The sequence below is a fragment of the Adelges cooleyi genome, unplaced genomic scaffold (genome assembly GCF_023614345.1).
Source record: "Adelges cooleyi isolate 19-005CV unplaced genomic scaffold, UGA_ACOO_1.1 ACOO_flye_CR_arks_rails_tigmint_CR_PRNA_376, whole genome shotgun sequence".
In the NCBI taxonomy this organism is placed as follows: Eukaryota; Metazoa; Arthropoda; class Insecta; order Hemiptera; family Adelgidae; genus Adelges; species Adelges cooleyi.
This window is the reverse complement of record NW_026096053.1, coordinates 8592772-8607263: the sequence shown is the minus strand read 5'-3', so window position 1 is coordinate 8607263 and position 14492 is coordinate 8592772. Positions and strand designations below refer to the sequence as shown.

At 35.9% G+C, this 14492-nt stretch overlaps 2 protein-coding genes across 2 annotated transcripts in view; one reads left to right on the top strand and one right to left on the bottom strand.

Moving 5' to 3' along the window:
• LOC126840867 (mucin-2-like) overlaps positions 1-14492 on the top strand; it is a 52338-nt gene that overhangs the window by 21376 nt on the left and 16470 nt on the right. The window lies entirely within an intron of this gene.
• LOC126840744 (uncharacterized) lies at positions 12297-13822 on the bottom strand. The gene is made up of 3 exons (XM_050576671.1): positions 13583-13822; positions 12699-13050; positions 12297-12625 (listed from the first exon to the last, which is right to left on the bottom strand). Exons 1-3 carry the CDS (start codon positions 13820-13822, stop codon positions 12297-12299), a joined length of 921 nt encoding a protein of 306 aa, XP_050432628.1.

Sequence of the window (14492 nt, the reverse complement as noted above, 5' to 3'; positions counted from 1 at the left end):
AGGAAATACTAGGAAAACGATCATCACAGGTAGTAAGTATGTTCGACCGGTCTTTCCGATCCCTCCGAGCCATAATCGAATTTCGTAATCACACCGACGACCGTATTTGCGTTACTCAAACGTCTTGCAGAGTAATAGTATGAAAATAACATATATTATAGAAACCTCCGGTGTCGTTAAACACAATACGGCTCAAGGCTCCAACTCCTACTATTTCTGCACCGGAGGCACAAAATATAAATGTATATCTATTATTACCTCTATAGCCGTGAATCCACTGATGACTACAACGACACGAGAGAGTAGTCACCGTCCATCGCAAACCGATTTATTAAACTCTAATTATTGTTCAATTAACACACTCATGCCGTCGTCTCTTCCGAAACCACATACACCAATATTGCATTATTACAAATATCCGTAGAGGACTATATGGGTATAGAAAATACAAGCTGATCGAGATGGACCGTTTTCTATCCGTTATTTCATCACATGGCGAATAATAATTCCCCTCTCAGCTACGATGATGGCGCCGCTCTCTAAGACCGAGTTAAGTAATTTTAAACTTGTGTGTGTGGCGTAAATCACATAGTTAGTCATGGGATAATTTGTGGTGCGCTAACCTACCCCCCCCCCCAAAAAAAAAACATATGTGCAACGTTTATAACCCTATTGGCTTACACAACAAACATTATAGTCATAGTGTACACTGTCGAGAAGTCGAAAAAAGGACACTAGATACCGACGTTTACCGAGTTGGATATCTTGACAGAGTTATATGTTTTAGATATCATTAGAGATAGGTACTTTCGGCAAGTCCCTTTGGAGTCGGTGTAAGTTCAGTACGAGGCTTGGTGACCGCTCTGTGTGCTATATGTGTATAATACTGTTGTATGTAGCTTTTTAGTAGCTCGACAAATAATTATAAAATATGCGCTTTTACACGTTGTTAGTATTATTATGGTAGCGTTCTATTTCCCCCTCTCTTCAATCGCTACGGTTTTTGGATCTCGGCCATGCACGCCGGGACTTTCTGGAAATCGTCCACGGCGTGCGCCGCTGTACCGTTACACTTATATTATTATTATCATTACTGTGATATTACTGTGTCATCATTATATTTTTTTCTCACCAGTTTTCCTAGAGCTTTTCTTACTGTTCAACAATCTTGGGCAACATATATACCTAATTACTTGTCGCTATAATAAACGGCAAATCGATTTTCTGTTTTTTTTTGGCACGCATTTGACGAAACAAAATCGAAACCCACACAAAAGCGATAATGATATGATAATTTATTATTGAGTTGGTTGCTGTCCTTGGCGAGGAGATACCTATATAATAATAATACTGTTTAGCAGACCGAACAAGATGATAATTGTAAAAAAGGGATTTACCCGACACAATTTCAAAACGACCAGACGGTTTCAAAAAAAAAAACTGCAACCAATCGTTTTTTTTTTTACTTTGTAATAAATGTTACTCGTCGCGTACGCGGTCGGTCTATATCTACTATATAGGTATAATATAATAATAATATATGACAAGTCATTCATATAATGATATAGACATTGGCACAACTAGAGGGGGACAAGAGAAACTCAAATCCTTCTAAACTCGTTCAGGCTCTAAAATAATATCAGCAACCAAGCAGACACAGCCCCCAATTAAGGTTTATAATTTTTCCTGAAATTCTGAGGGAGCTTTCAGAGTATCCAAAGGAGGTCTGAACTTTCGTGCGGCTGTCTTTTTTTAAAAAATGTTTATAAAGCGTCAAGAACGCGCAAGCCCGACCACCATATTAGTAAAGGATAATGGAAATATAAATTTTGCATTTTGTTCAATTTCTAAAACGGTTTTATTTTAGCTTTTTTTAAATATTGTATTGCGCAGTTAATATTTGTGATGATTATCCGTTGCGAAGTTTATGTTAAGTCGAATAATTTAGTTTTCAACAAAATCTTGGCAGTAACGTCTACTGCGGATATAATTCAATCGTGTCTTACACACAACGCCTTAACTAACCTAACGGAGTTGATTATATTTTTATAGTTATATTACAAAAGGGTTATTGTACCGACAATTTTTTGCAAATATATTTTCTCTCTTTATACAGCAAACATAATAATAATAATGCAATAACAGTCAGCAGACGTTGTAGTGTTATTTTGGCAAGTATCTTTTTCCTGTGTAGTAGTAATAATAATAATAATAATCTTCTTGGTTTTCTACCGACTTGGTTCAGACACGACGCCAAAACGCCAAGCCACCGTCCAAAACTCAATGCCTTGCTGCTTATTCTTTTTTATAATAGCAAATACCGTTCAACGAAAAATAGTATAATTAGCCCAAGACGGAGCTATAGTATAATATTGTGTCAAAAAAAAAAATCAAAATATATTACTATTTGGATGTATGCGTTTTTTGTCGTGTACTTTTTCTAATATACATTTTTCTCATTAAGAACTATATACTACACCTTATGACATCTCGACTCTGTCGTCAAACGCCATATAGTAGTGCTATAATATCATCGTGACGGTTATATAGTGCGTTATAATATGTGCACTTGGCTTAAGACCATAAGTGTATAGATACCACATTGGCGTGCGCTTATATAGCAGGTCGTTGTACCCGTGGATATCTTCGGCACTTAACTCTGGTGACGTTCGAATATGCGATTAGGAGATAATTAAATAGAATATTATTATCGATTTGTGCATACATATTATATAATATTATACTTGTGTTTGCATTGGCGGAAATCGGGGAGGGGGAAGGCTTGGGATTCTAAAAATCTTAAAAATAAAATAAGTGCTGAATTGATTTTTATTTCAACAAATCTCTCATTAAAAAAATAATTAAAAGTTTTTCGAAAAACACTGATTTTAAGTATTAAGGTTTTTAGTATTCCAAGCCCCCCCCCTCCTCCCTGATATCTGGCAATGTTTGTTTGTATTTTGTTTTCAAAACGTAAAATTGTTTAACGTCGAGAAAATTCGAAAAAAATGTATGTACATAAAATCGCCTCTGAGTCTATTTGGCAGCTCAATGACCTGTTGCATCGGGTAATAATAATAAAAAAAAACCACTGCGGTGTGTGGTCTATTTCAAAAATAAAAACTACTTGGCGTACCTTCGGTAAAAATATTATTATTATTCTGACCGTATTAGACGGTCGTGCTGTTTGCAAAAAGAGATCATATTGTACGGTGTGTAATTTTCCGTATGGAAAATTATATAAGTACACACGATTATTTTAGTCTGTTTTTTTTCTTACCACTTACTAGTAAAAATTGTCTATTGCTCCGTAAAACGACCACCGACCATTTAACAACATGACTGGTAACCAAATAACGCGGCTTATATATATATATATATATAGTGTAAAATATTATATATGTTACTAGATAGTATTTTTCAAATAGGCATTCTTGTGCAGTAGTACAGCAGCGTACTGGCTACAATAATACGTGTGAGAAGATCGTCGAACCAACCGTCGGAGAGAATAAGATAAAAATACTATGTCAAAAGACGTTCCTTGGAATCGCCGCCGTTAACCGTGCAAACGCGGTCGATAGGTTTATAGTAAAGGGCGCAAAGAAGGAAATTTGACAAAAAATTTACTTAAAAACGATAACAAAAATGTGTACCATTGTGAGCGTTATACATAATATTGCTTTTTTTAAGATTAGGTTAGAACCTAAGTCGCACTATCTTTTTTCGTTTACTTTGGATGCGCATCTACAGAACTAATACTTGTTCAATCAATTTCAACACTATCCGCCTATCACCAACCATTTTTTGCATACAGTGGTTGCACATTATATTTAAAGTTACTGCGCTCAATGTCACATACATATATCTTATACATGCGTATAAGACATTTATAGGAACAAGACTTACTGCAATGCCAGTAAATCACGGTACAGATGTGTATACTAGGTATGTACAACAGTACTTTTTACTTCTTACCTGGCCGTCGTTGTGCTTAACGCATCGCTGAGCCCGCGATCGAAGAAGAAGTGTCGTGCATATTATAATAGTAATATTTTATATTTACTGTGTCGGTCGCGTGGGATAGGTATATTATTCGGAAATGCGTTTATGAGTTTTTCTAATAGCGGTCCGCAAGATCAACGAACCCTGGATGGGGGAAAAAAAGAAGCGGAAGAAGGAGCAAAAAAAAAAAATAGTTATTATTATAATATTAGGCTGTCTGATGAGACGGAAAAGCGCTGGCGACCGCTAAACAACGCCCAACGTGCGCTGTATGTCATGAGGTTTTCATTTTGTTTTGTACTTGCTATATTATACTACATTAGGAGAAGACTCCGCACAAATACAGATATATTATCTAATATAATAACGTTATACTACACCTCTGAAGACGTTGTGATCGTTATACCAACGGGGCTAGACCGATTTAATTGTTGTCGAGGCCGGCCATATAATGAAGTCACGACCTGAAAAATAAAAAATAAAATAATGTTATCAAGTCCTTACGATGACGATGCCTGTATTTTTAATAATAATTATTATTATGCGGTTTTTTTTCACGATCACGAACTCTGAACGGCGATCACTCAAAGGAAGAGGCGATGAAATATGGCTGTTACACGACCGAAATGATATTATTATTTTAAAACTGGCATACAGTTACAATAAGTATATAATATATTACAATGCATTATACACGTTATGATAATGTCATGTCGCCATTTCGATCATAATATTATGCACGTACAAGTCTTACTGGATCATGAAATTATATTATGTCACTATTCGAGGCCGCCTTCAAGAGTTCAAGGACATTTTCCCCATTACAGAGTATACATATTTTTTGTTTTCAAGTATATATTATATATATACATTTTTTTGAAAATTCCGTTACAAATAGCTGTCAAGTCAGCCAAATCAGAGCCTTATTTACTTTGCTTGTCTATACACTATAGTGCTTTTTTCATTGTCCTTAATGGTGTTACCGTTTAAACAACCGTAAATTAAACAATTCATTTTTAAGGTAAGGACAAAATAATAGTCCTCGAAAATGTTATGAGTTTAGATCAAACTTACACGTGCGATTTTATATCTTTTATCTCAATATATATATATATATATAATACTACTATAATTTGTTGGTGGTATCGATAATAATGCTCCCATACTGATACAATAATTACATTTTTCACTTATTTCTTTGGGCGTATACATGTTTCACATCTCATTATAAATAAATGACGTGTAAATCACAATATCATCCGGAGTGAACGACTGACAAAATTGGGTCGGGTCCAACTTGTTCACTTATCCAGACGATTCGTCTAAAATGGTCATCGGGTGTGATTATGAATCAGACAGTATTTGACGTGTATATTTTGTATGTAAAACTATGCAAGATAAATTATTGCAACGTGTTTATTTTACATTATGTACGTTTATTGTTTTACAGTGCTTATAACGATTACTGGTACGCTATTATGTTATATTCAGATATTTTAATATGCCTGATATACACATTTCATATCTATAAACTATTTGAAAAAACCGACTTACCCACCTGACACTTGTGCACTTACAGCTGCTGCCGGAGACTTAAACGTGTTCTCTTTATGAGTTGTGTAGTTTTTCAACATTTGTACACAATATTCGTTTTTATATCTATAAACGTTTTGCTGGTTAAATTTTCTTGCGCATTCATTGCTAGCACCGCTGTACCCATATATTTTTCGGCTTGTCTTTGTTTTGCGCCTTGGTGTTTTTTAGTGTGTTGGTTTTTACCCGGTTAGTTAGCACCCGACCTAACATAATCCGGTTATCAAAGTCAAAATTGTACTTAATTACAACAGCAATTTGTACTACACATAACAGCTGCAACAGAGAACTGCAATTGGGCATCTGGTATTTCGCCAATTGTTTCCGATAAAAAATGTACATGTGCAATAATAATTGAAAGCCCGCAGTTTGTCAGTATGTATAATGTTCACCGAATCGAAGGCGGATGATATAAACACAATATAACATTTATGTATAGCTAAATAACATATGCGGTAAATTTTGTACGTCGAACAAGAAATAGAAAATTCATTTTAAAATGAGAATAAAAAAAAAATAAATACAGCGCTTCGCTTTGGCTGACGTTCAAAACGCACTTCGGGTTTTTTAACGATTTTGAAATTTAACTACCGGCCAATTAGGATTAATAATAATAAAAAAAAAAGTCCTTGGACTCACTGGCTGTTGCTTCTGCCAAATTAACCACCACACGAGTGCCCAAGATACATTTTATCCGTCTTACGCGTTTCGACTTTGCTGTACAAAATGTACAACGCGAGTCACGAATGTTTATGCTATAATGTTGTATATTAGTCTACGCTTTTTTTTTTATTATTCTTTTATTGCATACAAGCAGTCGTTGCCGGTCGGTAAATAGATTAAGAAGGCGAATGCGCCGCAGCATCGGCTACGCAGTGTAATGACGGCTTTCGAGGAGTTTGTTGGATTCTTGAAAAAAAAAAAATAAAAAAAAAAAACTTATATTGTGTCCGGGAAAAAGTCTCGTTCGAAAATACAATCTACACACCGGATATCCGGATAATCGAAAAAAAAGAAAAACTTGTTCATAAATCAAATCTTAAAAGAGCTTAATTGTACATATATCTAATATTATCACAGTGTTGTTATTTAATTTTTTTGTCAAGAAATGAACACACAAATACGACAATAAAATGTTACAAACATAACAATTTAAACGTGTTATGTTCATGTGATCATAATTCATAACTAAAAAACAAGTACTACATTCCATTCCGGACTCATTGTTCTATATTTTGTACCGTGCAAATCTCGGTCTGGCAATATTCACTTGTAATCAACACCATCTTCATCATCATATAATGTTGTTATTACAGTATTGTAATAATAATCTAAATAACGAAACAACACAACGTTGGTTGTATTAGTATTAATATTATTTTCGTTGCTATGAACGATGACGATTCAAACGCCACGCTGTGGAATTCGCCGTTTTCTGGCTGCTGACCCCGAAGACAGTCTTAGGACAATAATGTTTTCAATAAAAAGAAATATTGTTACATATTATTATATGTATGTATAGATGTACCATCTTACCTCCGCCAATAGTCTTATGTGATGAATTGTCGGACAACGGCAGCTGTGCTCGCTATGAATGCCGTTTTCCATATAGATATCCGTATATATAATATATTAATTAATGGTAGGAGAGCACAACCCCCCCCCCCACTCCCAATGGGGCCGTGGCAAGGTCGGGGACGATATAATAATATTTTCACAATGACATTTAAAACCATAGACCACCCACGGTGATCCACCCGTGATGATCTGAATAATTAACGCCGGTTAATCGTCTCGGGGCGTCGTCGTAATCTCAATGTTTTTAAACGCTTAATATACCATTATTATTATTATTTCTTTAAATTCTTCTCCCGTACAACAATAATGCATAACATCTGTGGTGTATTATCCGCTAATTATTAATTTCTGGGCTTTGTGCCGTTGCTGATGTCAGAATTATCTAGTCCGGCGGCGACCGAATCCTGCGCGCTTTGGAATGCCACGATTGTTATTTATTTTATTATAACTATATATTTTTTCCCATTACAACTTGTGTATAACTTCTTTTTTTGTGTTTGCTACCAGTGTTTTTTACCGTCACAATAGATACATAATATTATATGAAATATTTTTCTCCGGCCCGACCGACGGCGGCCACCGCGGTTTTAACTTTTTTATTATACATACATACATATATATATAGGTACAATATTTTTTATTATTTGCAGGTACACCAGTCTGTCAGGTCCACGATAAAACACAATCGAATGCGAATTCCGATTCGTTCCTACATATATATATATATATACAATATATACCTATGTACGCGATAACAATATAAACTACATTTACAATATTATATATATATAGGCGTCTAGAAATAAATAATAATATAATATAGCGATTATCAAAAGATGTAACGCGGGTTTTGTGAAAATTGAATGAAAAAAAAACGTGGGGAAATGTGTGTTTGGGCGATACCTTTAGTATTATAGTAGCAGCTCGAACGGTTTTTGAAATTTATTAACTAGCTTTCATGGATTTTATGTAACCGTTTGCAAAATTCACAGGTATACTCATTACTCACATACCCAGTTTCTTTTTCAGTTTCAGACCCCTATCTATTATTTCTAAGATTTTTTTTTATTAAGTTAAAATTTTTCATTAAAAAAGATCTAACTTGAAAATTAGGCAATCAAATTATTTTCAATTTGAAAAAAAAATTCTTAAAGCTAAAATATGACACTCGGAAATCCATCTTTTGATATTTCGTGATCAATTTTTTTTTTAGCGAGTTATTAAGTTATCAGTTTCAATTTGCTGTAAATTTGATAAAAACTACTTGTATTGTGAAATAACCAAAGAGTGATTTCCAGGTGCCATATTTTAGCTTTAGAAATCCTTTTCAAATTGTATACATTTTGATTAGTTTTCAATTATTAAATGAAAAATTTTAATTTCCCATGTTAATAAAATAATTAAAAAAATCCCTGTCAAGTTAACACAGTGTTAAGCTAAGGATCTGTAATTTTGGAGATTTCTTATTTGAATAGGTTACTATCGATTGGGAGGAGGGGGAGAGAGAGGGTTTAGTAAAAAATACTTTTTTTTAAGACACTGTTTCATACATTTGTTAATATATTATATAGACAATATCCCAATCGTTATCATCCCAGCTGTAGTCGAAAAACTTATTGTGAAAAATCCAGAATTATTGGCCGTTATAATATCCTTCTAATTACATGGGAACTGTCTTCTTCTTCATTTCTTTAGCAGAAATCGTAATAGACCTTTCTCTGAATTTAAATGTAGTTCTAGTTAGGCCACTGCGATTTTTTCCGTCCGACTTTGAGGTTACTTTACGGTGATATATAAAAAATATAAATATATATATATATTTTTTTTTGTGTTTATTAGCACATAAACAGATCATACATGTGAACGTTTAATGTCATAGTTTATTAGTTTAAAAACAACAATTACTACCGTCTGAATCGCGCACGCGAAACGCCCATGCTTGCTTTTGGCATTGATGTATTTATTATTGCGGTTGTTTGCAACAAAAGCATAACAGCATGGCCGCCATCAGAGTTAACCGCGGTTCAAGAGACATATATATATAATAATAATACCATGTGTATACATGTACATAAATATACATAATATACACTGTACTGACTTTGAAAGGCCTGCCGGATAAATCCGAAACGACGCAGTTGGCAAACGGCTAAAATTTGTATTCTTTTGCAATATAGTAGCTGTACACCTGTCGCTGGCATAATAATACATATTATTATCATTATTATAATTTTTACAACGATTGACATTCAAACGATACAGACAAACCGCAGCAGTTATCGTATTATTATACATATGGTACATTTATACGATAATTATTATTGTGTTGTTTATCCCATACCGCCCGCGTAATTAATTATCTAACGAGGCGGTTGACTTCACTATAAATATACCACCGAGTTGTAATAATTATATTGTATTGTTAATAGAAAAATTAAAAGACCACCCACCTCCGGTAATGACAATTGATGAATTATATTTGAAACATTTTATACAATAAATGTTATACAGGATGAATATTTTAACGGCCTACACCAGTTTACTCTTAAAATAATTGCAATTTTGCAGTGTTTCTTTTTGGATTTTTAATAAATTGAGTATTGTCTAATAATGTACTGTAATAACATAAATAAAAATGTTTTCAAAAAGAAACACTACAAAATGTCAATTATACTTTAAGAGTAAACTAGTGTTGGCTATTAAATAATCACCCGGTATATTTGAAATCGATTTCAATCAAATTGTTCTATCCAATAACAATAACAAGTTTTCTTCAAACGAACCCAATTTTCGTTCACATAAATGAACCGTACCGAAGACTTACAAATTGTTTTATTTCAACGCCTAAATTAATCATTATGATTTTTTTTTGTAAATTGCCGTTTAACCGTTATAACTTATAATATATCTTATGTGTAAAACAAAGAATTCAATTGTTTTTTTGAAAGAAATTGAAGAAGCGACCCTCTCAGCTTCGCACCGGAGCTAAAATATGTAATTCCATGTTTTTATGTCTAAAAATCCCTGAGCGTTTAATCGAACGTCAGTCACTGAAGCTGGTTTGCTTTGAACGCCAACAACTTTATAAAAAAACAAAAGTTTTATGAAACAAATTATTGTACGATTTTACAGCTATCACGGTGAATAACATCATAAAAATTAAATAAATAAATACTGTGAAATATAAAATAAAATGTATAAGCACTCGTCTTAACATTGTGAGCAAATCAATTGCCAAAGCAAACCGAGAAGTGTTCATAAACAATATTGTAACCCACCAACGACCTAAGTAACTGATTGTCAGACTAACGTTTTTAGATATTTGAGAAGATATTTGTATCTACAGGAGCGAACGAGCAAAAAATTCAAGATTTTTTTGTATAAAAAAAAATTATGCAAACCAGATACCTATAGAAATTATTAAATACTCTACAGATAATAATAAACACGGACAGGTTGTTAATTCATCATCATTTTTTTGTTTTACACAAAACATGACCTATTATTAATATTATGGAACACGTTGTTTATAGGACTTCTCATTATAAATACTTCACGTTTATAAAGTCGATTTTATTTACGGTGAAAAGATACAATAAAGTGTAACAGCAAAAAAAAAAATACATTAAAAAAATTGCGCGCTATTGCGTTATAATTGGAGGCGGCGGCGGCGATTGATCACAAGCGGTTTATTGTTGTGTGTGGGTTAACTCGCTGGGTTTCAATATAATATCTGTGTAATAATGACCGCATAATAATAATAATGGCGACGAAACAATCGATATTGTGATAATAATACTAGTAATAACGTACGCGATGACAGTGAAAGTGAATCTTGAGAAACAGCAACATTTCCTTCAAGAAGTTTCCATGTGATTTTCCGGCACGTGTTATGCAACTAGCGGCGGTGTTTTTGTGTTTTGCCGTCGACACATAGGAAAACCGCTTCCTGATAAAATTACAAATTATTCGCCAATTATGCACACCCGTGCCGCCACGGTTCGGTTCCATTGATGTTAAAGTAGCATAATATTATTAATAAACAAGGCGGCCAAACGACAGGTGTAATAAGATCTTATAATAGATGCACGCGTTAGCGACTAGCGTTCCAAGCGGACATTTTCAACTGTACATAAATTGTGATTAGAACCACGATCTACATAAATAATAACGCATTAAGATGGGGGTTATCTTGGATTACGGATAGGGGCGGTAGTAGTTAAACGAAACAGATGACATTGGCAGTCATAGTAGTATTATCTTAAATTGTGGTGAGAATTAGTCAGTCACTCGCGAAGCTAGATTGTTTTTCCGCAAACGACCGAAGCTTTAATTGTTTCCCAATTTAACTCCTATTACAATACAATACCAACGTGGCTTTTTAATTAGCAGACAGTTGAAAAGTTCACCCATTTAAGTGGCTATTAGTCGACCGAAGGACAATGACTGGAACCGCCTGTCTTGGAGAGCGCGCGGCCGAGATCACAAGTTCTATTTAGATAATAATATATGACTTGTCACTTTCGGAATGGACAATTAACCCCCCGGACGGTTTTGTTCGCACACACGTTACACACGGTTATCATCCGAGATCTGCCAAGACACTGTATTGTCGAGTGCGCCTATAGGTGGTTCCCGGATGGACGGTGACGGCCTTGTCCAAAGATGAGCAATGATAAGGCGATAATAACAAAAAAAATATCGCATATATTAATTCATCAGTCTTGTGTCGTTTATATCGGATCGCGCGACGCTCGAGCATGACAATAATAGAAAATTAATATTATTATTAATATGTGTCTAAGATAAGTACTAAACAGCGTCGAAGCCTCGAATCCGAGGCCCGGGAGAAAGCCGATAAGACGGTGTAAACAATTTTCCGGCGTTATCAAGTCGTGTAAGAAAATTTGCCAACGACTGTTTTTACAAAGAATATTTTCGGTAAACAGCTGAATAACACACAACATTATGATATCCTACAACGTACGTATATAATATGAATGAGTATAGCTTAAAATAATAATACACATGAAACGAAGGTAAATGAAAATTTGAAAAATTTAACACCTAATTGCTGGCTCTACTACTATGCCTAACGTAGAGCGAATCGGTTATGGAATCATTTAAGGACCGTCGTTGGCAGAATCGCATTCGTTGACCGGCGTGGGTTTGTCGAGAACCGGAGACAGCATCATGTTCGGCCCGAAGCAGCCCACGTTTCCCATCAGGAAGTCTTGGATGTTGCTCTCCAACGCCCAAAGGATGCCGGCGTTGTCCACGTCCACGTGCGTGATGGTCCGGCAGTCTTTGCTCTTGCGCACCAACATGAAATTCTCCTCAAGAAAACTCGTCTTAGCGTCCCAGCCGTACAGGTGGTTCTGGCCTTTGATCCGGAAATACAGCACCGTCTCGTAGCCTACGCCCACAAACACCATTCTGCACGGTTTTCTCCCTGAAAATTCGGACGGTCGGGTCAAGACCAGCTGTCGACGAGAGGAAGTAAACATGAAAGCTGGTCAGCTTACCTATGTTCACCAAGCACTTGGGGTTGATCCGTTTCCGCAAGTCTTTGGTCCGCACGCGAAACACGTCCGGACTGGACAGATACGTGAAGTAAATGTAATTGCCGGTGCACTGTTCGATCAGTGCAATGTAAAACACGTCCATTTCCCGCGATTCCCTGCACCCAAGCACCGTCGAGTATGGCATCTTGACGCGGAACCCTTCGCCGTTGCGCACGTACCATACGATTATGGATCGCGTGCCTCCGTCGCCGACGTACACGGCCACGGTGTCTTTCCGGTACTCGACCACCATGAACTGCAGTCGGCTTTTCAAACGGCAAGTCAGATTGTGCAACGGAATCAAGTGCTTCGCCTATACGCTCGGCACGAAACGACATTAATTTCTCCGCACAAGAAAAGACAAAGAAACATGAATATGTCTTCCCCCTCTCCCTGTCCTTTCACATGGTCCTCTCATGTCCTTCATTCCTCCCCTCTCTGATCATCCGACGTCTTCCTTTTCCTCCTAACCTAGCCTTCTCTATTTAAAATAACATTTAATAAATGAACAAAGTAGCCAGGAATCACAGAAAATTAAAAAAAAAAGGAAATATCTGCGTTCTGGCATCACTGCCTATTTCTCAATATGCCTGATCGTTTTGTGATAAACTTTAAGATCCTCTTCTGTTTGTTCTGTACCTTTATCACTATTCTCTCACCAGAAGCTGTTATTAGATGTCTCTTATTACCGATTACTTATCGTCCGTCTCTTAATGGGATTTCGAAGCAATTATCAGCTGACGTGACGCTAATTGTGGAAAGGTGAACCACCAGCCCGAGTACATATCCATGTTAAAAGGCACAAAACGCACACGTTTCAAAAAATACGCAGCCGAGGGACTTACCTTGCCGGTGGCGACGTCGAATCCAACGACTTTTGCTTCGTTCTCTCGTGTAGGACGATCAGACAGCGTTTCCGAAATGCCAACGTCGAGCACCCACAAAATGCCGTCTTGCCCCATCACCAGATCGACCACGTTATGCAGAGTCCCACTGTCACTCGACGCTCCTTCTTTGGTCGGTTCTAGGTCGTTCGTGAACGGAAAAGGTCTCACATAGTTGTAACACCTGTCTATGTTGGTCATCATAGCGTATCCTAGCGTAAAAGGTACTCCGCGCCTGCAAATGTAAATATCATAATAAAATAGCTCTTTAGCTCCACATCGAAGCTAAACGACGACGATGATGTTTGACGTAAAAATTATGCCAATTTTCTTAATGGCCAATTTTTTTATCATGCTCATAAAGAACAAATCAAAAATAGAGGACTCAATAGTTATAAGGCCACAAGCGAATACCGCGTGACATATACTTCAAGACTATTTTACTCGTTAACAGAAACTGGGACATTCGAACAAAACATAGTAACAGTATCACAACTCACACTCAGTCTCATTTGAGTGCCGTGTTGTGGGAAAAGTGTTCAATGACAGAGGCTCTCTCATCAAAAACCTTTTATAAAAAACGAATTAGTACTTTACAAAGCTTTCGTTCTCGACCGTTTGGAGATAATTTATTATTATGTAAATCGGTGTTATTTTCATTGTTAACATCATTGTCGTCGTGATTATTCAGATATGACAATGGACAACGTTACTTGAGACGGGGAGACGCCAAAAACACCCTGTCGGAGCACAATTGGAACCTGTTGTAGATAATATTTCTGGGTATGTATCGTTTTTCGCAGATAAATTTTTCTTGTTTTTTCGACGACGACCACTTGATGTAATGGCCGTTGAACAGGAGCGGCAACCG

Excerpts from the sequence above, each read along its gene's own strand:
- LOC126840744 (XM_050576671.1), bottom strand. The coding sequence starts at position 13,822 with ATGACCAACATAGACAGGTGTTACAACTATGTGAGACCTTTTCCGTTC. Across the intron at positions 13,051-13,582 it reads TCGACGTCGCCACCGGCAAG|GCGAAGCACTTGATTCCGTT; the intron begins GTAAGTCCCTCG and ends CCGAGCGTATAG. Across the intron at positions 12,626-12,698 it reads CAAGTGCTTGGTGAACATAG|GGAGAAAACCGTGCAGAATG; the intron begins GTAAGCTGACCA and ends CCGAATTTTCAG.